This window comes from Lygodium microphyllum, chromosome 25, assembly GCF_053477565.2.
Source record: "Lygodium microphyllum isolate KBCC chromosome 25, Lygodium_microphyllum_v1.1.10, whole genome shotgun sequence".
Taxonomy (NCBI): Eukaryota; Viridiplantae; Streptophyta; class Polypodiopsida; order Schizaeales; family Lygodiaceae; genus Lygodium; species Lygodium microphyllum.
This window is the reverse complement of record NC_141159.1, coordinates 21,822,252-21,848,210: the sequence shown is the minus strand read 5'-3', so window position 1 is coordinate 21,848,210 and position 25,959 is coordinate 21,822,252. Positions and strand designations below refer to the sequence as shown.

Sequence of the window (25,959 nt, the reverse complement as noted above, 5' to 3'; positions counted from 1 at the left end):
TGATGCACTTGATTATGGTCATGAAGAGGGCATAAGGGAGTGAGAGGGATATGTTCTTATAGGAGACTATACTAAGGCTCAAGCTCTTAAGCGTTATGATGTAGAGGAATCTATGTAGCATCATGAGATTGAGAAGTCGCAATTTGCAGAGTTAGAGGAGAGTCATAAGTGTGTAGGTATAGCATGAAATATGAGGGACCTAAGGGATATACCCTTCAAGGATTATTACTCCTACTCTTAATATTGTGCCCATTTTATGAAGAGAATAAGAAACTAACATGGAGCACTAGATAATGGATGTCATGAGAAGAGTGAACTACAAGGGAGATGGAGAATATATGCAGGGGAAAGCTTGCACACACTAGATAGAAGACAACCTATGACAACATTCTCATCTTCAAGATTGCATAGAATATGAATAAGGTCAAGGTGCATCAAGTGTATATAGATGATCATGATACAAGTGATGCAGAAGTATGATATCAAAATGAGTTTTTTAGGAAACTTACAATGAATATGACACACTTGCTTGAGTTGTAGGTATATATATGTAAGAGAGAGAGAGAGAGAGAGAGAGAGAGAGAGAGAGAGAGAGAGAGAGAGAGAGAGAGAGAGAGAGTGTGTGTGTGTGTGTGTGTGTGTGTGTGTGTGAAACAAGATCATTCCATCTTGTAACACACATCCTCTCAATTATACATTGATGCTATTCTTTTCTTTTAGAAAGATGGCAAACTCTCATTTGCAGTGTATGGAATACATGCCAATGAGTTTAGTACTACAATAGAGCAAATGACGGGAACAACTGGAACTTATAGTAGCTTCATAGTGATTTGATCTCTTGGGTCTCATAGTATGGTCTTCATAACCACATGCTTATATTATTATCAAACTTCAAAACTTGGTCTCCAACTTTATATAATCATCATTTCTCCTTTGATGGTGGAGATAGATATATGGTAATTGTTAACTCTTCCAGAGGCATCACAAACTCCCATGGACAACACATTGTTGGCTTGATTTTTAAGTGATTTCACATTTTTCCATTCATATAATGACTCTTTTAAAATGAGATGATAGTAGACCTGTTAAAATTTGATTATGAATACTATTTTGCTTATACACTTTAAGAAGAAGACCAAAATAGTTTCCATGATCATTAGCGAATCTTATATTTGGAATTTTACCACCCAATTCAAGAAAGTAATAGTTATTAGAGAAGTCAATGAAGTTTTGAACTCGGGCCACTAACCCTTTTTCTCATCAATGATTTTACAAAGAAATATGTATGGTCTATTCTTTGTCTTTGTGAACTATAGTCTTGGACTTAAAAAATAAGCAAAAGGAATGTGCAATTCAATAATACATGATAGTTTGGATTGTTGATAATGATGGTTAGAACTATCCAAGGACATCTAGAATATTCTTTCAAGGATTCCATTGTACTATGAAATGAAGGTGTTGATGCCTTTTGGCCCATAACTATTTTAATAGTTAAATGAAAGTTAAGCTTTAGGGTGTGATCATTTAGAGTACCAGTTGAAATCTTTCTATAAATATTCTTGTAAGACTTCATTTGAATCATATTAAGAAGATTTCAAATCCTTTTAGACCATTAGACCACTTATTGTTTAAAACAATGATAAATAGAACATTTTAGCCATTAAAAACTGAATTTACATTTTGACAATGATATGTGAATTCAAACCCTGAGGAGAAGTATAATTAATATTGATAAATAATATGTCAAGAATTCATGAACTTTATGTATTTATCAATTTCCAAAACATAAATGGGGTGGATTTTTTTAGTATAAAAGTTTCATTGCTTAATCCTTGTAGTTTCCAATATATTGGCGTATCTATCTAATTAGGTGAATTGTGACTATTTAGATTCTAATATATTAGTTGACCTAACTAAGGTGAATTATGAGATGTTAATATCTAAATTCGTTTTGTAAGAACATGATTTTGCTGTGCCATTATTCTTTCAATCTATGATGTCTAAGACACCCCAATCAAGATCCTCATTATATAAGTATGCAAAGATTATTTGAACTAGTTGAAAATAGAATCTTTAATTAGCTAAAGCATAATATAAATTTATGATGAATCTAGTTTTGTTGAAAGTTCACATTTAGGGTTTTAAAATATAATAACATATGTTAGATTATAAATTTCACGGTTTTTGATTCATGAGAAGGTAATTCCACTACGTTTGAAAGTTGAAAGTTATGAAATACAATTCCAAATATTTTCGGAAATGTTTTTCTTAGGAGAAATATTTGGAACCAAATCCAAAACTTCTAAATTTTGCTATCTATCCTTCTTAAACAATAGAATAGATTTAGTAAATGAAAGAAGAGAAACCATAAGAGAATATTATATTTTCTTCATATGTACAATGTTTGCAAGATATTATAAACATTGACCCAAGCTAGAAATGTAATTTATTGATGGTTGAAAAAATCATAATATTTGTGAAAAGACCATAAAATCTTACATTTAGAAACTATTAAAAATAAAAAATAATACTATAACAATTGCATGTTTGTATTGTCTTTTCTTTCAATTGCATCATTTGTGTCACTAACACTAAGTCCATTCATTTACTTAATGAGTTTGATGATACACCCTCCCACACCTTATCCATCATATTCATTTATTTAGATGTAGAACACGGTTTTTGAGGTACTCCACTTTTCTTATAATGCAGTGACTCTCCTTGGTTTTGTTATCATCATCCTTTTGCAAATTATGAGCTTTCCCTTCTAATATTGCAATAGTTTACTTTGTAAGGTTTGTAGTATTTGTAAGGGAAAATTTATATACTATTGTTTTTTTTTTCAACAACTTGACTTTGCTCACTTTCTTTCCATCCCAATATTTTCTAATAATTTTAATATGGCTTAATTAATTTTGAACGTCAAACTAACTTCATGTACTATATCAAATTGCCATGGCAACAAGATAGAAATTGAAATAGTAAGATATCTCTCATTGAAACCTATAGTTCACGAGAGTTGAACTTAGTAGAATGTGTGAACTCTGGTCAATTGAGTGGTTAATTGAGTATCCTAGTATAGGAGAGTGAGCCTTAGTAGAATGGGGGAGCTCGGGTCCTAATTAGTAGAGAAGATGTTGAAAAGTCACCTACTAGTAGCAATCTAATGCTCGTCTAAGAAGAATTTGCAACAAACTAAGATGACAGTAGCTAACATTACACTTGGTTCATGGCGAGTGATAGTCTTTCAAACTTCCATTGTCTCCTACTAGTAGCAATATAACACCCATCTAAGAAGAATTTGCAACAAACTAAGATGACAGTAGCTAACATTACACTTGGTTTATGGAGAGTGGTAGTCTTTCAAACTTTCATAGTCTCAAATAGCTATACTTCACCATACTATTTTCCCCTAATTACTAGTATATTAGTTTTGACCTTTTAGGAAAACAATCACAATCAATCAAATCCAAGGCTATCAATAATATATAAATCACCCCACTAATTGGGTCCTCTGATACATTAGATAGGCTCTTCAAAACCTCCATCATCCCATTTTCACCCACTCATATGATAACCCTTAGTTATCTGATTGTTTTTATGTCGCATTTAACATATATATTTTTACTCATGAAACATTCATAGATAAGGGATTTTTGAAATAGACATTGAAAATATGTAATATGAAGGTTTTACTTATAATGAATCCCTTGAACCTTGAGTACATAATAATCAACTTATTAGCCTTAGGGAGGGGGTGTTTCATTATACAATATGTGAATATCTCACTTAAACACTACAACAAAAAGGCTCCATAGACGCGCTTGTAGACACAATATTTGAATTGTGTTTAAAAATGTCGGGCGCGTTTATTACCGCGTCTACTAGCGCGTCTACAATTTCGCGTCTACAAGCGAGCTTATAGTGAAAACTACACGTGCATATAGACGCGCATATACACCCGAAGATAGACGCACTTATTGATGCGCATATAGATGCACATATACATGCGCACATACATGCGCACATACACGCGCATATACATGCGCACATGGATGTGATTATAGACGCGAAAAATAGTGTATGAAAAAAAAACCTCAAAGGAGATGTGGTTGTTTAATGCGATCACGTCTACATGCGCGTCTACTCTGTGGATCTGACGCACTCTTACACGCGCCAGGTCCACAAAACTCAAAAAAACCTAGGAGGTTTTATGGATCTTCAACACTTGCGCATCTACGAGAGCGTCTACTCTGTATATCAGACAAGCTTGTAGACGCAAATTAGCAGTGAAGCACAAAATAAAACTAGGAAAAGCAAGCAACAACTAACATACCCAAAGCTAAGAAGAAACCAAAATACAACTCAGAGTAAACATAGAGAGAGAGAGAGAGAGAGAGAGAGAGAGAGAGAGAGAGAGAGAGAGAGAGAGAGAGAAGAGGACTCACCTTGAATATTTGTTGTGATGGGCAGCAGCACAACTACAAACTCCTTCTTCTCCTCCATCTCCTTGCTCTTTGGCTATTCTCCTCGTCACAACAAACATACCAAAAGCTAAGAAGGTAGCAAAATACAATTCAAAGCAAAGATAGAGAGAGAAAGAGAGAGAGGGAGGGAGGGAGGGATGGAGGGAGAGGGAGAGAGAGAGAGAGAGTGAGTGAGTGAGTGAGAGAGACAAGGACTCACCTTGAATCGATGTTGTGATGGGTGGCGACAGGGCTACAAACTCCTTCTCCTCCCTCTCCTTTCTCTTTGCCTCTTGCTTCCTCCTCTCTTTACCCTTTCTTCTTTGCCTCTTCCTTTCTCCTCTCTTTGTTTCGTGCGGCTGTCAAAAAAACCCAAAAGAAATACAAGATGGGACTACTTTGAAAAGAACGACACACCAGCAATATTTTTTAAAATTTTAGTGCACGTCTATGCGTGCGTCTATAAGCGCATGTATATAGAGCACGAATTGCTTATAGACACGCTTATATAGGCACAGTTAAACGCACCTATAGATGCGTATATAGATGCGTATATACACGCGCTTATAGATGCACATATACATGCGCACATAGATGTGATTTCACCTGCAAATTAGACTCAAATATAGACGCGCAATTGCATCTATATTTTTTAATTTTTTTTAAAATTTTAGTGCATGTCTGTGCGCGTGTCTATAACTGCTGCTTGTTGTAGTGTACACGTCTATATTCGCGTCTATTTGCGAGGATAGAGAGACGTAAAATTCATGTCTATTTACATGCTCTTTTACACGCACATACAGACGCGATGATAGACGCGCCCGACTTTGCGCGTCTATGCCTTGTTTTTATTGTAGTGAAAATTTATTCTTACAGGTTTAAAAATCCCTTCTATTGAATCAACATGATATACTTATATCATTACAAGTGAGTCCGTTGAGTTACCAATGCAACCGCAACCATGATGGAGGGAATTAATGTAGAGGATAATCACATAAAATTTTAGCATAAGTTAAGCAAACTATCTAGAGTTATCATGCATCTTTCTATCATATGAAACCATCGACTCCTAAGAAATATTTTCTCTCTTAACATTTGCTCATGAATACAATTAATGAAAACTTATGCTATGATAATTTGATTCTGGATAGAGCAATGTTTATTGTCTCTCTACTTGGGTTTCTATCAACATTGTTACTCAAATCTAGGAAAATAGGGTGAGGGTGGTGGCATGCACAATGCTGGTATTGGAATATTTTTTGGACCTTGAGATTACTAATGGATAATGCAATGTGCATTATTGGTGTGGCTAGAGATTAGACTTCTTACTTGGGTTGAGTTTTGGCTAGGGAAAATAGATGACAAGTTTGATGATATAAGATACGATAACATCTCAATTTATCCATCTTAGGAGTCCTCATAAGATTCTTCTCTACCTCTTGTATCTTGCTCACTCTAAACTCACCTATAATAAAGTTATAACAATGATGCCCTTTCTGCTCTAAAGAATATCCTATAAAAATACACTTTTCAGCCTTTGGATTAAGCTTCTTTTGTAGCTCATCTGACACATGATTATATGCAATACAATCAAACACTTTTAACTGTGACACATTGGCCTTCTTGCCTGTAAAGGCATTCTTAAGGAGTCATCCCATGAGTTGTAGCTGTGGGACTTCTATTCATAATATAGACAATAGTATGACCAACTTCAAACCAAAAATGATTTGGCAAATTCTTTTCAGGTATCAATGCTTGTGCAGCTTTTGCAATAAGCCTATGTTTTCTTTCTATGACCCCATTTTGTTGTCGGATATACTTGCAAGTAAACTATCTCTTTATCCAATGAGACCTTAAAAGGTGAGGGAGCTCAATAGAGAGGTACTCTTCCTCCATCTAACTGCAAGCACTTCACTTTCAAGCCTAGTTCTATTTCAATAGTAGCCTTGAAAGTTTTGAAGTGCTCAAACACATCATTCTTTTTCTTCATGAAAGACACTCATAGATTTCTTGAATAATTATTAGTAAATATGACAAAATATTTACTGCCACCAAGATATATGTTCTGTGTAGGCCCCCAAATATATGTATGCACAACATCAAGTATATTTTTGCTCACATCTCTATCATGCAAAAAAGGTTGTCTGGCTTGCTTACCAAACTAATATTCTTCACACACTTTATGAAATTTTGCAACTCCAAAAGTAGCCAACCTTGTAATCAACCTTTTGGACTTCATTAATTTTAGTCTTCACAAATTTGTATGTTTCATATGTTTGTGCTATATTTCAATATCTACAACCATTCCTTTACCTTTAGCATACATAGCATTGTTCATAGCAATAATTACAATATCTAAAGTAAACATTTAGCCAACTCTACTTTCTTTTACAACCAAATTACACTTATCATTAAAATATTCTACAAAATAGTATTTTATATTATATCAAACCTATAACCCTTACTCTACTATTCGACTAACAAACACTAAATTCTTTGTGATGGATGACATATGTAATACATTTGATTCTAGAATCTTTTTCTAACAATCATGCAAGGATAAGTAATCAATTGGAAACACATGGAGGAGAATTATTGATATGTGGTATCCATTAGGTAAGATTCAAATATAAGTTCTCCAAAATTGTTCTTCATTATGTACATGCATTGGTACTTGAGCATCAATACTCAACCAAGGGTATTTGCAAGGCCATAGGAACAATACTCTTTTATATTACATACAAGTATAGGATCAAAATTCTAGGTTCAAGAACACATAGAATGCACAATAAAGATACTTGATTTTCCTCTAGGAAGAATGAGTACTAACTTTTTAGTTCTTAATCTAGGAGACATAACAAATAAGGAATAAAAATAATTCTACGTAATCCCATCTAAGGGAATGACAATTGAGGTGGTTGATATCATGGAAGGGAGGAAAATTAAAGGAATGACATCAAGTATAAAGAGAGGACTATCTGTTTTGTTGCAACTTAGAGTTAAAAAAGAGAACTCAAAATTTATCTTCATGATATCCATCTTGTATAAAACGGCTTTGCATGAAATAAAAGCTTTGTTATGTTCATGATTTCTATAAGGCTTTAGAGCATTGCATAATCTTGAAGCATTTTAGTTTGTATATTGAGTGCTCACAGACAGAGTTGTAAGAGTTCATAAATGCTTTTTAGGATTTTTATGTGGTGTTTTTCTTGGTGGATGATCATTATGAGAGATTGTATCAACAATGTCTTAGAAAATCATTGTGAGAGATTGTATCATCAATGTACTATCCTCATAACTTTTTATCATATGAGCCATACTTTAGGACCTTCATTTTCTTAAATAATTCTGACAATTTGACACCTTGATGTCACTATAAAAGTTGTAGATATTGGGGAAAGGTATTTGAATTCTATGAATGCATAATGACAGTATACACATAAATTGACAACTCCTAGAGAGATATCATAGTAGCCCTTACTAAGCTCTTGAGATTAAATAGATATTCTTTGAGCTCTTGTCCCCATCACCATTGGAATTTCTTGCAATAGTAAGATATATTTATTGTGTTAAATCTCAAATGTTGAAAGGATATGTTGTTGCAATGCAAAGTGTTGTGGTGTTCATTCACTATCTCAATGTTTTTTGTGATAGTGCACACTAGTATCAAAATAGATCCTTATTGGTCAAGTGCCATTGTTTTTGTACTATCCAATAGCTACCAATGGTTTGTATACTAGAAGGATAATAACTATCAAAAATTGTAATCTATATCAAATCATTGCTAACAAAATTGATGAATGCATTAGCTTTGCATAAATACTATGTCTTACTATATATGTTAATGAGATTTTCTTCCTTTGGTATACTATAACTTTGCAATAATCATTTATTTTCACGAGATCACCTTTGCAATGACATATTTATCTCGAACTATTATATGTACAAAGAATAGTCATAAAGGCTTACCGGTGCTTTTATTTGTGTTCCAAATTCACTTTAGGACTACCATTCGATTTCAAAACTATGACTTAACAAGGGAAAATTTTAATCCTTCTACCTATTTGGTATTTTCTCATTCTTAGTCTCCCTTTTTTGGGTGACTTTTCACTCATAGTTGACATAGTTTTTCCTAAATGATAAACAATCATTGCCAAGACATGGAAAAGACCTACCTTCTTTTATATTTTAAGTACATCATAGTATAGACTTACTATATTTTTATGTTTTCCCACACGAGAGAGAGAGAGAGAGAGAGAGAGAGAGAGAGAGAGAGAGAGAGAGGAAACTAATGAGAATGTATACTTTCCCTAGGATGGAAAAAATATTATTGAGATACAAAGGAAGCCATGGTGAAAAGATTGATCAAGTTGATTTATCAAGCTCAATTGAGGTAAACATCAAAACTTCTAAAAAGTTTGATCAAGCTGGTTTGTCGAACTCAATGAAGACGAGCATCTATAAATAGGAGATTCTTAAAACTAGCATAAATAATATTGGTTATATAAATCAATAATTTAAGAAACTAGACAAATCTTTCTATGGAAAGTACATGCATGTGCATGCCTCTTTTCACGTGCACTAAAAGTAATAAATTCAAAACTTAAAAATCTATATTTCAAAATTTTATTTCTTTAAAAATGACAAAAAGAATTTGCTAGAGAGAGAGAGAGAGAGATGCTTAATGCCCCGTCCTCAAAAGGTGCACCAATGATCCATGGTGCTTAAATTTGTAAGGCTCATGTTGCAAGGTGTAGCTACATTTGAGCTTAAACCAAATGGTTGGGTCCTCACTTGGATGTCAGATAAGCTCTATGCACTTGGATGCCAAAAGTGTAACCTTTCTATATCTAGCTTTTGGATTAGATAGATTAGTTAAGCTATTATGAACTTGGGCCACACTGGAATTCAATGTTAGCAAATGAATGAAATGAGAGTAGCTTGAATCTTGAAGATGTGCTTATAAGAGAGCAATGCGAGATCTTTGTGGCTAGGTGTAGTAGCTAAGTGTTGCAAGGTGAGACTTCAATAGTCATAAGTAACATTGGTTTACACTCGAACCTTGGTAGTAGGGGGCATTCCTAATTTGAAATCTTGATCAACAGATCATCTATGGTACTATGAATTCCATTGGTATTTGTGGTTCTTATATTCATTTGACTTCTCATGGAATAAGAAAATATGAAACACTATAAATCCAATAAAGTATAATTAAAAATACTTCAACTTTTTACTCATCAAGTTGCAAGGTGTGGGAGTTATCAACGACTCCTATTTTGGGGTTTGGGGCCAAGCATATAGTTCACCCATAAGTGAGCATTGAGAGGAGGTGTTAGGTATGCTCAATACCCCACCCTCATAAGGTGCCACCAACAATGATCCATGATACTCAAAGGTGTAAGGCCTCCATTATAAGGAGAAGCCATGTATGAGCATGTATATTAGTTGGACCTTGACTTGTATGTTAGATGAGGTATATATGCGAAGATGAAAAAATTATAAACTTTGTGGGTCTATCCTTTGGGTTAGGTAGAGTAGTTGAGTTGATAGATACTTGAGGCACACTTAAATTAAGTTGTGGGAAACAATTATAAAGGGCTCTAGTGGGTGGAAAAGGTTTATAGTATGATAAAGAGAACCTTACTTGGAATATTTCTTAGTTGACTAGTGAACATTCATAAGGTAGTAGGTCGATTTTGCCAATCTAATTTCCTTCAAGATCTATAAAAAGGAGACCTCCTTACAACCATCGTCATCTATCTTTTTCCTAGTTAAAGTCTTTCTAGCTAGCCTTAAACTCATAATGATCATTTGTCTAGATCGCCATCTAAGCTTGAAAATGAGAATGCATCGATGGAGAGAGCCATCTTGTATCACTTTATTTGGAATTAAAATTTTTGTTTTGTTTTTCGCTCTTGTGCTCTCTATTTCTTTCTCACTTTTTATATACTATGCCATCTAACTTTTTATATGTTCTTAAATCCTTAAGGCTTTAATATTGAAGAGAATACCTTATGTTGACTCAAAGTCCCTAAAAGAAATCTCATTAATAAGATATATTCAAAGGGAAATGAAATTCACAAAAAGGTATACAAATAGCCATAATTGCGGCCTTTTTGCTACAAGAGTAGTGTTAAATTCCATGGGCATAGACAAACCTATAAAAACCTAGATTGTATCAAGTCTAGGTCTTGAAGATCCTTATACCAAGTATTAGTTCTTTCTATTTTAACATTATGTATTTCTAGGTTGTACATCTCAAAATTCTTATATGAAAGCAACTTAAGAGGAAGTACTAGTTGTACCTATTTGAATATTACCTATAACCATGTGATCAATCTCAAGTACTTGTACAAAAGCACTAGTTGAACCGCATCTTTTAGCATTATCTATTTGAGAAAATCCATGGACTTAGATTCCCACTTAAGTTGCAAAATGTTTAAGGGTTTGAAATATGAATGACTATAGAAATTATGCAAACATATAAATGTGAAAGTCATTTTGATAGCAAGAACATGAGGTCGCAAGGCCCAAAACATTTGATAACTCATGTTTAGCAAGATAGTGAATCACTTTTTGAATGAGGAAATATAAGAGAAATGTCAAATATGTATCCATATCAAGAACTTTGAGTCTAATAAGGACTAATAGAGACTTTATTCAAATTTTAATTGAACTTTAGATGGTCCAAAGTACGAAGCCACCAAATTTTCAATCACTTATTATAAGATTTATTCTCATGCAAAGGATTTACATTGATATCAAGAAAATTCAAACATCCTTTTGTAATTAGTCACAAGCATGAGTCTTCTTCTAAGAAGGTTCTCACACTAGAGCTTTAGCACATGAATAACTGCTAAAAGATCTATAGCATAGGTGACATAATTTTCCTCATAGAGTTTGAGCTTGTGAGACTATACTACTAGGTGACCTTCTTGGATAAGAATATACCCAAGTGCTATAATGTTGCCATTATGATGACCTCAAAATCTTTTGAGAAGTCAAGCATCTTGAGAATGGAGGTGGTAGTGAGACATTCCTTTAGTTTGTCAAAGCTTTCTTGCTCTCTATCATCCATATGATCTTTGCTTGCTTCTTGAGCATCTCGATTTGAGATGCAACTCATCAAGAAATAATCCTTAATGAAGATCATGTATCACCTTTTGAGGCCTAGAAATGCTCAAATCTCTTTAACGTTCTAGGCTTGAGGACAAATCTTGGATGTCTTTAACCTTCACATGATTGATTAATATGCCTTCCTTGAGGTAAATAAAGCACAAGTACTCAATTGTGCTTTAAAGAATGTAAATTTAGCCTTCTTGGAATAGAGCTTATTTCTGTGGTGAGTCCTTAAGACAATTTGAATATCACCTAGGCAATCTTCTTTCTTGGAAGTAATGAGGATATCATCAAAGAAACTAAAACAAAATTATTATGGTATGACATGAGAACATATGGGATCAACAAATTCATAAGGTTCATGAGTCAACCCAAAGGATATTATATTGAAATTTTAATAACCATACCTAGTGTTGAAAGATCCTTTTGGGATATCCTCTTCTTTGATCCAAATGTTGTAAAACCTAGTTCTTAAATGGACCTTTTCTAGCACTTTGTAGCGTATTTAGTAGCTTGTTGATCTAGATGATGGGATACTTATTCGTGCTATTCACCTAATTCAATCTCTTGTAATCGACGCAAAACGTAAGGGATGCATTCTATTTCCTTGGAAAAGGATAGGATCATTCTAGTGTAAGTTGATAGTTAGTATGAATCCCGGTTCCAATAATTGCTTCAATTGCTTGTTTAGCTGAATGTCTTGAGGGAGATATATCTTATATAGTTTTTGCAATAATCCGCATTGCTGCAAGTGCAAGCTTAATCTCATGGTCTACTTCTCATTGACAAGATATCTCCATTGATTCGTCGGGGAAAATATCTACACACTAACTAAGCCATGGAGGTATTCTTTCAAGTTTTTTCTTGCCTTGACTAGCTAGATTATAGATTTGTTTGGCTTTGTTTGTAATTGTTGCTAGATAGTATGAATCACTATTCTAATAGTTGCTTTACTTGCTTCTTCAGCTCAATTATCTTAGGAATATATATATTATACTTTCTTTTTGCAATTGGTTCTACTCCAAGTGTAAGTATAATCTCATGATCTACTTTTCACTTAGAAGATAGTTATGTTACTTTCTTAGGGAGGATATCTGCATATTCACTTAGCCATGAAGGCTTTCTTCCAGGATAGGTTTAGTTGGCTTTGTTGAGATATAGAGAGAGAATATATATATATATATATATATATATATATATATATATATATATATATATATATATATATATATATAGAGAGAGAGAGAGAGAGAGAGAGAGAGAGAGAGAGAGAGAAGAGACACACCATGTATACTTCTAAAGACTATTTTATATTGATCATAATCTACGTATATATAGGTGAGGCCTAGTCTAGTAGGGTGAGCTATATTTAGCTTCAACACTCCCCACTCAAACAAAGGTTTCTAGAAATTCTTGAGGAGCATAAGGGAAAAACCTGAGCTCCTATATACAAATGTACAAACATGATCAAGAAGGATTATTGTGTGCACGTAAAGTGAATCCGTGCATGTGAAGTAAAACTGAATATATATGTACGAAGATGACCAAGAGGTCTACGGTGTATATGCATGTGTGATGTATATGGTGTCTACAAGGAGTATGCACAAGGGCACTACAATGTCATAGTAGCTTAATTCCCAAAGCTTAAAGTTGAGACAACTCCAAGTTCTGAGCATAACAGAGTGAAGCATATATCAAATATATTGATAATTCACTACAATATGTTTAGACTTGTTATGTTGAATAAAGTCCTTAGCAAGACTAGTAGCACTTTTGTTATCACATTGAAGTGGGGTGTTGGAGAGAGGAGGATGGCTAATACCTAATAGAGCTTCTCAAAGCCATACCAACTCTCGACATGCCTAAAGATGTAGCTACATATTAAACCTCTATAGTGGAAACAACAACACAACATTGTGTCTTGCTAGTCTAAGAAATAATAAAACCATTGATAAAGAAATAATTTTGACTTGTAAAATGTATAGATAAGTGAGAGCTTACCGAATCTGTATCTATATAACCCAAAAGTTGAAGTGAATGTAGAGAATCAGAGTTTTGTTGGCATCGATAAACCAACTCAAAATGTTTAGTGTCTTTCAACAAATACTTCAAAACTTGTTTTGTTAAAGTCCAATATTTAAGGAATGGGAAAACAAGATGTTATCTAAGAATATTTATAGCAAAAAAAAGGATGTTAGGGTAAGAATTAAAGCTAAAAATTTAAAGACGTCCAACAAAAGTAGCATAACTATGATGTGATGCTAATTATCCATCCTTCTACAAAAGTAAGAGTTTTTGGTAGAGCTCACAAGACAAGTAGTAGCAACATATGTAGATCAACGCAAACCAAACTTCTGAATAATATCTTCAAAAAAATTTCTTTGATGTAGTAATAAAACACCCTTTTCTTGATAGCATTAAGTTAGAATACCAAGACATGAGTGTATGTCTCCAAGATCCACCATGTCAAAAGCAAAAAATCTTATTTACTTATTGAAGGAAGTTGATATTGTTTTAAAATTTTGTTTTATTCTTATAAACCCACTTGCATTTAATAGTAGTACATCGAGGTGATAACTCAATTTTAGAACCCATGTATCTGTAGAGAGAAGAGATTCATACTCAGCTTCCATAGCCTCTTACCATTGTTCCTTTTGTGGGGATGACATGGCATCACTATAAGAGATAGGGTCTTCACAAATATTGAGAGCATTCTTAAGAATATCAACATCATAAACATGATAGGTAACATGGTCATTATCAATTGGAAGATCAACATAAAAATCAATGCTAGGGTTATCATAATCAATAATAGGTGCATGTTATGAATCTTGATTTGAAGAGTCAATATTATCATGTGAAGGAATAAAAAAGGGAAAGCAGTGAGTAATGACTTTCTATCATCAATGTCCTCCATTGACCATGTCCTCCTAGTATCCTCCTAAGACCATGTGCTTTCCATGAGTAGCTTATTGAAAATAGCATCACAACTTATGATAACCTTCTTAGAGGATGGATCATAAAACCTATATTCTTAAGAAAATTTTGAATATCCAATGAAAATAACTTTCAAACCAAGAGAATCAAATTTTCTGTGAGTCTCTTTGGGTACATGAATATAAGCTTTACATCCAAAGAATTGAAAATATGAGATAAAAGGAGTTTCACATATCCAAGTAGTAATTCGTATTTTACTTGAAGGAGCAGTCATAGGAGGATGATTTTGCATAAATATTGCTGTTAAGACTACTTCAGCCTGGAAACATTGAGATAAGCTAGAATAATTGAGCATACAATGCATGGCATTAAGATAGTCATGTTTTGATATTTAGTAATACCATTTTATTTAGGAGATTAGGGAAAAATTGCTAGAATATTAGAATGTACTCATATGAACATGTACTCAAATAATATCTAGGAAGACAATATCTAGATATTTAGGAAAACTAGATCAGATGGATCTAGAACATGTGGATAAGAGAACCTACCATACCCACACCTTTATTATATATATATGTGTACTCTCACCTATTCCAATGCAAGTGTGTAAGAAAGTGTGCAATACAAGTGTGTGGTTCATTCTCCATCTCATTATCTCATTGTCTCTCTCTCTTTCTCTCACCATCACTTTTATTACATGGTATTAGAGCACATCAAGCTCCTGAGGGCCAAGGTTAGTAGTTTCCATCTTTTGTCTACTCTTAATCCTTAGATTAATTTCTTACTCGCAATCCCAAATCAATTTCTTTATGTGTAGATTAGTAGAATTTAAGTCTATGTCAAGGTAAACTAACCTTATCCACATGCACCTTATCCTCATTATCTTGAACTCATCTTATCATGTCCACCTACTTTTTGCCTATTATTATCATCTTCATGACCTACTCTTTTCTTCTTCATTATCACCTCTTCTTAAGAGAGAGAAAGATATTTGTCCTCTTTATCATTATTTTCATCATTATCCCATCTTATCTCCTCTCTCCACCCACCTACCCCTTTGGTCCTTTGCCATATTAAGATCTAAACCCCTTCTCTCTCACCCTCATTTGTGGCCCACCCATCCATTACCCATTAAAGTGATATACCACATACAATCCCTTTAATTCTCACCCAACCTTATCCTCAAGGAATATTTTTTCTAGCCACACATATATTCTATTCTTTCTCAAACCTTATCCTCAAGGAATATTTTTTCTACCCTCTTCTCCTTGAGACATTGAGCTATCCATGCCATATATACTTCACTCATTTCCAATCTAGCTCAAGCCTTTACATTACCTCCCATTTTTCTCCACTTTTATTGATCCTTATCCACAAATCTTATCTCTAATATTATCCTCACTTACATAAACTACCTTATTACTTTGTGCCAACATGCATATGCTTCGAATAGTTTCCTAGCTCCTTGCCCTTGCCACATGCTTATTCTCACCTCTTTTGTTAAACTTTGAATGTTCTTCCTTATCAAAAGTCATTGTCATAAGATATTTCTATCACATCATGCAAGATATATGTTCCATCCTTCTAGCCTCATTAAGTCCATTATTCACTCTCTCTTGTCAACTAGTGGAATGCATAAAAAATTCTTTGATGGAAAATCCCAAATCTCTACCCCATGAAGGCCCCTCACATCCATCTCTCTATAATGAATCTTCCATTTTGTGCTCTCATTCTCTCAACTCATCCATCCTAGCATGTTCTAGGTCTCCCAGTCACTCTCAATACTACAATGTTTGTCATCCCTATCAAGCTCTCTTCTTACATCCTGAAATAGAGGACTCTACCTCAATACGAACAACAATTAAAGAAGGGGATGCCCTTTGTACCTTACATCTTGAGGCCCAAGAAGGCATTGCCCGTACCTCTCTATTGAATTGTATTCTTCAACACATTTGGATGGTACTTTAGTGGCAAGAAGATGGAAAAACCTCATCACTCTGTTAGTTAACAATGTGAATATGCCTACTATTTCTCATCAACTCTTATTGGATATTTCTACCAACCTTCAAGGTCACTCCCTTATCAAGTACATTGCTTTTACTTCTCTTACATCTCTATGTTCTATCCTATTTCCTTACATTTTTCACTCAGCATCTAGTCTTTATCTAAACTCTACTTCAATCTCAAGATCACAACCTACTCCTTATCTCACACTCTCTCTATTGGCTCAATATCCTCATATTCTCATGGTTACACACAGACACTCCATTTCAACTATGTGCCACAATATTTTGGTCAAATGCAATCACACAAATTCTTGGATTCCTCCTACACATTTGAAATTCTCACAATCTTTCCACATTCACATCAAAATTCTATCTCCTTGAGTTTCTCATTTTACATCGCTATTTCTCAATGTGCAAATTTGAATCTCTATACATGATGTTATCCTACCATCACATTTCATCCATGCTATATTTGTTTGTGTCCCATCAATCCCACTCTATCAAATCATCATTTCTTTCTATCCTATCCCATCATACCTTCCTCTTGCAATCATCTTGATCTAATTGTATACCCAAATCTCAATCATTATTTTATGTTGCATGGGAACAACCTCATCAACAATCACAAGTACTCTCTCTTCCAATTTTCTCTTAGTATCATCACGAAATGGTCTATCTCTTGCCTTACCCAAATCATCATCTAGAAATTGTATCTTTCTCAAATTGGCCAACTATTTTGGCCTTCCAAAGGAGGGGAAAAGAATGGATAAAGTACAAAGAAATACTTGTGCACATTTGCACAAACTACTTTGTATGGATAAAAGAGCACACTGACACAAAGTATGCTATTGTTGAAGATATGATACTAAACTCTTGGAGACCTCTCAAAGACAATATTCTTGAAATTGCCCATCAATCACTTACTATTTTACACTTTTGTATTCATAAATAACCTTCCCAAAGATCATATCACAAGCACCTTATCAATCTCTATCTTAGTCTGGTACCTAGTGACATTGGGATCATATTTCCATCTACAAATATTCTATCACTATTATTTTACTCCACAACTATTAACCTCCAATTGAAATACATCATTTATCTATATGATGAGTCCAAAGTCTATCATGAAGCAACCTATGGTGATCGGCTGTTCTGCCCAAAGATCTTCATCATCAACTTACATCCCTTAAATCATTGCAAGAAAAGATTGATGTATATCTTCTGCAAACAATAAGGACAATATCTCATGCTATTCATCATTGTAATCTTACTTCTCTTGTAGCCAAAATGATTGGCAGAAAGTCCTTGTACTACAAAAGAAAATCTCTCTTTTTTTTAAGGAGAAAAAAATGTTAGAAGATATTGTTAACCTTTTCTAGAGAGGGGGAATGTTAAAATATTAGAATGTACTCATATGAACATGCACTTACAGAATATCTAGGAAGACAATATCTAGATATTTAGGAGAACTAGATAACATGGATCTAGAACGTGTGGATAAGAGAACCTACCATATCCACACCTTTATTGTATATAAATGTGTATTCTCACCTATTCCAATTCAAGTGTGTAAGCAAGTGTGCAATACAAGCGTGTGGTTCATTCTCCATCTCATTGTCTCTCTCTCTTTCTCTCACCATCACTTTCACTACAACAATATATTCATGAGATCAATACCTTCATTATTACAAGAATCGTCAAAATAATTTGAAATCTATTCTCCACAAGCTTCATCAAAATTGATCCCATCTTTGTTAGGTAATATGGTAACAATATTATCATAAGCACAATCCTTTATAGTGTCAAGAAGCTATCTTAGCAGTTGCTTTTATGGAATGGCATCAGCAATAGCAGCAAGCTAACTAATAATGTTTTTGAATGGATCGATATATATTGGCATAGAAGTTTTAATGTTGTATTATAATTTAGTGAGTTGAGTATGAAGATAAAGTGCTTTTGTAATAGATTTCTTTTCAAAAATTGCTATCAAATACTCCCATATAGCTTCTGAGGTTGAAAGATTACATACATCAAGTGTAAGAGATTCTTGAAGATTACATCAAGCATAAGAGATTCTTGAAGAGTAGAAAGAATATGCCAACCAGTTGCTTTGTAACCCACTCATTATAAATAGTTTACTATTCTTCAAAGATTGGTCTTTTAGTGATGATAATAATATCATCAGGCTAATTAACTGGTTGAGAGAGACATTCATAGTTACCAAGAATAATATCATGCAAGTCATCGCCCTTAAGAATTAGCAATATCTTTACTTTCCATCCCAAGAATCCTTGTCCTTGAAAGTGAGAGACAAAACATTATTGGAAAGGAAATCGGTTGACGATTATAGAATTTGACAGATCTGGCTAAGAGAATACGTACAATATGAGATCACGGAATTTGCATACAATATATGAAATGACAATGAAAGTGCCGCACAAAAATTCATACGTAGAAGTTATGCTTTAAAGAAAGATTTTTAGTTGAAAAATCATATTCCAAAATAAAGTGACCGAAGATAGATGAAACATGGGCAAGAATAAAGCAGCCCAAAATAGACGAAACATGTATGAGAATAAATCAGCCCAACAAAGACGAGAAATATGAACAACGATCAGAACATTATCACTTTACTTTTGGGCCAAGAATAGATGATGATCTGGCTAATTATCACTTTACTTTTTGGCCAAGAATAGATGATGATCTAGCTAATTTTGGTGAGAACTAAAAAGTGAGTATTCAAGACAAAACCTGTGTCTAGAAATTTACAAGAAAAACTATTGTCTTCTTTGTTTTTCTATTTCAAGTCCAGTTTACTTGAACTAATATAGATTTTGATATAGAACTCCAAATTGAGCACATATTTGCTAGGAAGAAAGCTTTTAGGATGTCCAAATACAAACCTTAAGAGTTTCCCAAATAGAAACTTTTAAGGTGCAATTCAACATAACTGTAATCTAAATGATAATCAAGTGAACGTTTTCTATACTTGAAATTCATAATATAAGATGATCATAACATACACAATACATCAAATTTAAGCATGAAAAGAACATGAATCAAGAATTGAAGAGATACTACATATGTATACTTTTTAATTATTTTCTTCAAGGAATTGGTTGTAGTCGATCATGATAGCTTGGATACCATGTTGTGATGTAGAGAGAGAAAATATATAGAGACATGAGAGAGAGAAAAGAGACACTATGTTCATGTTGAGAGAGAGAATATATGTAGAGAGAGAGAGAGAGAGAGAGAGAGAGAGAGAGAAGAGACACATCATGTACACTCCTAAAGACTATTTCATATTGATCACAATCTACATATATATAGGTTAGACCTATTCTAGATAGGGTGAGCTATATATAGCTCCAACAAGCTTTCGTTGCAATTGTTGTTAGTTGCCTCTTTATCTCAATTGTTTTAGGGATAGACATCTTATAAGGTCTTCTTTGTTCTTTTCCAAGTGTAATTTTAAGCTCGTGGTTTGCTTCTCACTTGGGGGATAACTCTATTAATTTTAAGTGTAATTTTAAGCTCGTGGTCTACTTCTCACTTGGGGGATAACTCTATCAATTTCTCAAGAAAGATATCTACATACTCACACAGCCATGAAGGATTCCTTTTAGGATTTTACTTGCTTTGACTAGTTAGATTATATATGTACCTAGCTTTCTCTACAAATTTTGCTAGTTAGTATGAAATCCTAGTCCCATAGTAGCTTCAATTGCTTCGTAAGCTCAATGCTATTAGGGATAGTCATCTTGTACAATATTTTTGCAATTGGCTCTTCTTCAAGCATAATCTTAATCTCATGGTCTACTTCTCAGTAAGGAGATAGCTTTGCTGATTCCCCAATGAATATATTTTCATACTTACTCAGTCAAATAATGAAGGCTCTGTTAAAGGATTTTGCTTGCTTGGACTAGCTGGATATAGGCTTTGTAACAAACCTTTTATATGTCAATTCTTACAAAGACATATTGGCTCAATTATTCCAAATTAATTTGATGCTCACATACTTTAAAATATGATTTGTAGTATTTAAGTATTTGAAAATATGATTAAATGTTTATCTTTCTATTTAAGAGTAGTCAATGGCTAAAACACCCTATAATTATACTTGGGTCGTCATTGATGAGATATATAAGAGAAATTAAAAGCTTAGTCAAGCAGTCGGATTGATTAAAAAGCTCGGATGACTAAGATCTTTATACTCACATAATCACATTGACTAGAAGCCCATATAATGAGTGGTTTCAAAAAGTGAAACCAAATGCTCACAAACAAAGAAATAAACCATGAATCAATGAGCCTATATAGTGAAGCTCTCCCGAAGCTAAATTTGGTGACATCTATTTCAAATTCTTAATCATTTGACAGATTTTTAGAGTAGAATATTTGTAAGCTTCTCTCTCTAGAAAATGGACATGTGGTATCTAAAATAGGATGTGTGTCATTTTGAAGGGACTATTGTCCCTACACTTGTCCAATACTTGTTATTTGTAGCCTCTACTTTCCATCTTTGAGCACCAAAGCCCCACAATTGTACATTGGAGATCTCTCTTTTTATTTGAAATAAGCTCTCATGCTGAAATATCACCCATATGCTTTGTACTCTCCTATCTCTCTCTCATCTAAAAAGCGATTTCTACTTAGCTTTTTGATATAATCTAAGTAGTAATGAAAAAAATCAGCTTGCTGCTTGGAGTATGCAGAGGTCAAGATTTCCAATCCCTAATTTTAAAATTGCAGCAAATTGGCTCTTTTTATATGGTTTAGGCACTTGGTTCTTGTGGTTTTGTTCAATAAATTCTTGTAAAGAGAGAGGTCCACTTTCCCTCTCCACATGGTGTTGACTCTTCTCTCTCTCCTAATCTACATGGTGATAATTGATTGACTTGATTAAGTTCAAAGTAATTTCATTCTCAGATTCTTCTTAGTGCTTACATTGGTATCAGAGGAAGAACTTCTTCTTTGCAAGAACTTTTATGGGTGACAATCTTTGGGCCCAACTTTCTCACCATGTCAAGAGACAAAGAGGAGAATTTTGGTGAATAATTAAAAGGCTCTCAACACTCTGTATCTATATGCTTCTCTTATTATGAGAAGATATAAAGATACAAGGAGCTAGAAGCCAATCTAAAAATTCAAGCTTTGATGGAGAGAAGGGCTAAAGCATAGGTTTAAGCGAATGTATTTGAAGATTTCCTTAGTGAGAAGGCTCTTGAGACAAATGGTATTACAGCTACGAAGGCCTATCTCAGTATAGCATGTATTAATTTTATTGATGCAATTAGGTTTACAAAAGGTAACATATCACCTATAATTCGAGGATCCATCCAAGGGGTGACTTCAAAGTCTCATCATACACAAGCTGCTTCCTCTTGTCCTAAGAATCTCTTCATAGAGAAGGGCAATGAGAAAGTCAACGAATTGGTTGTTTTCATGGTAGCTAAATCTGCAGAGATGATTTTAGCTAATGAAAATGATGCTAAAAGAGACTTCTTGCCTAGAGAGAAGAGCATCAAGTTTAACATTTTCTATTGTAAGAGAGACTCTCAAAAAGTTGTCTTTTACTAGACTATTTGATGCTTCTTTTGGCGGAGAATATTATACAAAAAAATTAAAATATAGGATTGTTAAAATCCCTCTGAAGGATGCCACTATGAATTGGTGGCTCAAAGTTGTTCAAGAGAATAAGGAGCCTAAGTCTTGAAAAGAGTTCAAGGAGATGTTCAACAAGAAGTTTCTACCTTCATCCTTTGAAGCCAATGTGCAACAAGAATGGGATAAGCTAAAGCAAAGTCATGGAGACAATGTTGAAACACATATCAATAGTTTGCAATTGTTTCTATTAAATTTACATCTCTTAGTGAAGTTTCTTCCAATATGGATATGAGAAATCTTGTCCACAGATTATATCCGATAATATGGTGAGTTGTCAAGATGAAAAAGCTTGATACTTTGCAAGTTGCCCAAGATGCAACCTTAAAAGTTAAAGGATTGCATATTCCATGGTTGTTCGGTAAAGCCTCAAAAGAGAAACTAAAAAGCAAGAAGACCAAGATGTTTGACCAAAAGAAGTGAGATAAATAAGAACCAAAGCATAAGGATGGAAGTACATTACCTTTGTTGCCATTCAAAAAGAAGTTAATATATTCCTTTTCTCTCCCTGTCTCTCTATCTTTATCTATCACCCTCTCTATTTCTCTCCCCATCTCTCTCTCTCTCTCTTTCCATACAAAAGAAGGACGATGTTTCTCTTGTGGAGAAAAAGGCATGGCTTGATAATGTCCTAATAAGATCATGCCCAAAACTCACCCCAAGCAAATGATATACCTAAGGAGTCCTTGGAACAGGATGAAACTTTATCATAGGAATGAAAGCCTTTCGAGGCTTGGGATAATATTGCTAATCAACCTATTCTCATTCATTTTTATACATGGGCTATATATAATTATATCCATCATCTGATTTTCAAAGCTCTACATCTACCAAAAGAGAGATTTGTAACACCAAAAATGTTAGGTGTTGCTTTTCAAGGAATGGAGTATGAAGTTACTCCCATTCTTAGGAAACTAAGAATTGAGATAGGAGATTGTATAGATCATGAGAGTTTTGCCATGGAAAATCTTAGTCATTGTGATGTTGTATTAGGAATACCTTGGCATAGAAGAATAGATCTAACCATTGATTGGAATCAAAATAAGTCTAGATTCTCTTTCAAGGGTAAAAATGTATATTTTGATATGGAAATGGAAGGAAACTCTGTTTCTATCTTATTTCATATAAAAATTTGTAAAGTAATGAAAAGTCTATTTTCTCATACTTGATTTTTGTTAAATATTCTAACAAAGTCTAGAATTGAAGAATCCATCTCAAATATGAACGAGGACTAAATGAGTTTCTGGAATGTGAACAGCCTCCACTACAGTGGGGCATGCAGTTCTAGGAAATTGATTGTTTGGCTGGATTTGCAGCGTGCTTGCAAGACAAATTGACATCTTACTTCCTCAGAGCTCACTCCCTTCTAGACCCATCAGGTGGGGAAGGTACTTCTAGGCAGCTCACACACCTATTGGGAGTACTCCATCAGTGCCCATGATAGGAGTAGAGGTGTATGCACCTATATTGGCCCAAGCCTCACCACTTGTGTATGAGACCACGGGACGATTGTGACAGGAGGGTCCTATGGATCAGATTGGATATAGGGAACTTGTGCCCTGGAGTCCTCAATGTTTATGCTCCTACTAAGGTTAGGGCATGCACCACATTGTGGGTGGAGATTGCACTAGGAATTTTAGAGGTGGACTCTTGAATTGTTGGAGGAGTTTTCAACAGCCTTGAGGCCTTAGAGGACTAGCAAGCAGAGGCAAAGATTACCAGGGTATGGTAGGGGAGGAGAAAGAGGCATGGAAGTCTTCCTCCTCAAAGTAGGAGGACGTGATGCTTGGTGGGACCCACCTTTCTGCAGGAGAGGGAGAGGTCGTTGGACTTCTCTTGGGGATACAGATGGCTAAACGGAGCTCTTTTAGAGTGGCTAGACTGATTCTTTGCCAGAGAGTGGGGGTTCTCTCGCGAAGGATAGGTAGGGCAGTTGGTTGGTACTAGTTTGTCTTTGATCACTGCCCAGTTCTCCTCACCCTTGATGCTTCAGTTTCAGCCCATGACACGCGATCTTGTGAGATCCCAGACGATCTATAGTAGGGAGGAGGCAGATTGAGCAACTCTGGACTAGGGTGTGGATTAGGTTGGACCGAATCGAGAGGAGGTTATAGAGGCCTTAACTAAGTCGAGCATGATCTACCAGATGGAAACCCTGCGGGCGAGACAGTAGAGTTGGGAGAGGAGGAGAGAGCACTTCGACAAGACCTAGCAACCACTCAAAGACTACTCCAAGAGGCACTAGGGGATCCAACTGTCCACACGTAGGAGGTGCGCACACGGGCAGCCCTTGCCAGCATTAAGGACAGACGTTCTCCTTCCGTACATCAACAACTTTTTGGGTGCATAAGGGGGACACAATGTGCATGGAGTTTTTGCAGGTGCCTTATCTGCCTCCCACCTCAGGAGATCAAATTCGCAGCCTTCGTGATTAGTACAGGAGAATTTGCTCTAGCCCAGATGAGGTGTTGGAGATTTCCCATTGACTTCTACAGGCAGCTTTTTCAATCAGAGGGAGTCTTGGAGGGAGTCTCATCCAAAGTACAATGATGTAGATAGTAGGTCTAGGATTGCATTTCCTCCCTTGTCATAGAGGAGACGGGATGCTTCCTCCTAGACTTCTTCACATAGAAGAAGCTAGTTGAGGCCTTCAATGCACAGGATGGGCAGAAATGCTCGGGAGAGGATGGTGTTTCTAATGCTTTCTTCACTAGATATTGGGAGGTGGTGAAGGACCCCCTACTACTAGCCTTTTAGGAGATTTTTTGCTTAGGACGGATGCCAAAGAGTGTATTGCCAGGTCTTGTTAGTTCCTTTCCCAAGGGAGAGATCAGTTAGATCTGTCCTAGTGGAGACCAATCACCTTGTTGTCAGTGGCCTATAAGGTCATGGCAAAGATGATTAGGAGTTGACTCCCCCCTGTGCTTATAGACATCATTCACGACACCCATACATGTTTTGTGTAGGATACGAGCATCCTAGACAATGTCTTCACTTTTTTCAAGGTGATCGAGTGGGCTCAACAAAGTTGTTAGGGATTGGCAGTACTCCTCTTGGAATTTGAGAAGGCCTATGATAGGGTTGACTGGGACTTCTTAGAGGGAATCATGGTGAGGATGGGCTTCCGCCAAGCATGGATCTCTTGGGTTTCGACACTTTACAAATTGGCCACTAGCAAGGTTCTCATTGGTGGTATGAGGGGGGAGGAGTTTCGGCTAGAGAGATCTCTTTGGCAAGGCTGTGCTCTTGCCCCATATCTATTCCTACTCTTTATGGAGGCAATGTCCTATTTCCTTTGCTCACGAGTAAGTGGGTTACGTGGCTTTTTATTTTTAGTGAGGGAGGAGACTGAGTTGCTAGACTTAGAGTATGCACATGATACCACTCTTTATGTAGAGGATGATGAGCTGATGTCGGAGAGAGGGAGACCAATTGTGGAGGTATTTTGCACTACAACTAGAGCGAAAATAAATTTTTGAAAGTCAATTGGTTTTCTTAGAGATCCATACTCCAACACGGAGTGGGATGTCCACCTGGGGTTTAGATGGGTGAGCAAGGGACAGACCATCTGATATATAGGGTTCCAAGTGGGCCTAGACATCACTCTTGCCCAACAATTTCTTCTACTTCTTGACTCTATTAGGCGGAAGCTAACCTACTGGAGCATTGTGCGCCTTTTTTTAATGGGCTTGGTACCCAAATCTGAGAGTCATTGGAGCTTGGGGAGGTGTGGGTGGCTAGATTCCCACCGACAAGTA

General features: G+C 35.2%; 1 protein-coding gene across 1 annotated transcript in view; it reads left to right on the top strand.

Moving 5' to 3' along the window:
- LOC148013967 (MADS-box transcription factor 23-like) overlaps positions 1 to 25,959 on the top strand; it is a 35,407-nt gene that overhangs the window by 3,284 nt on the left and 6,164 nt on the right. The window contains exon 2 of the mRNA XM_087666864.1: positions 8,781 to 8,859. Within this exon, the coding sequence (XP_087522990.1) occupies positions 8,781 to 8,859 (79 nt within the window). The remainder of the gene's footprint in view (positions 1 to 8,780; positions 8,860 to 25,959) is intronic.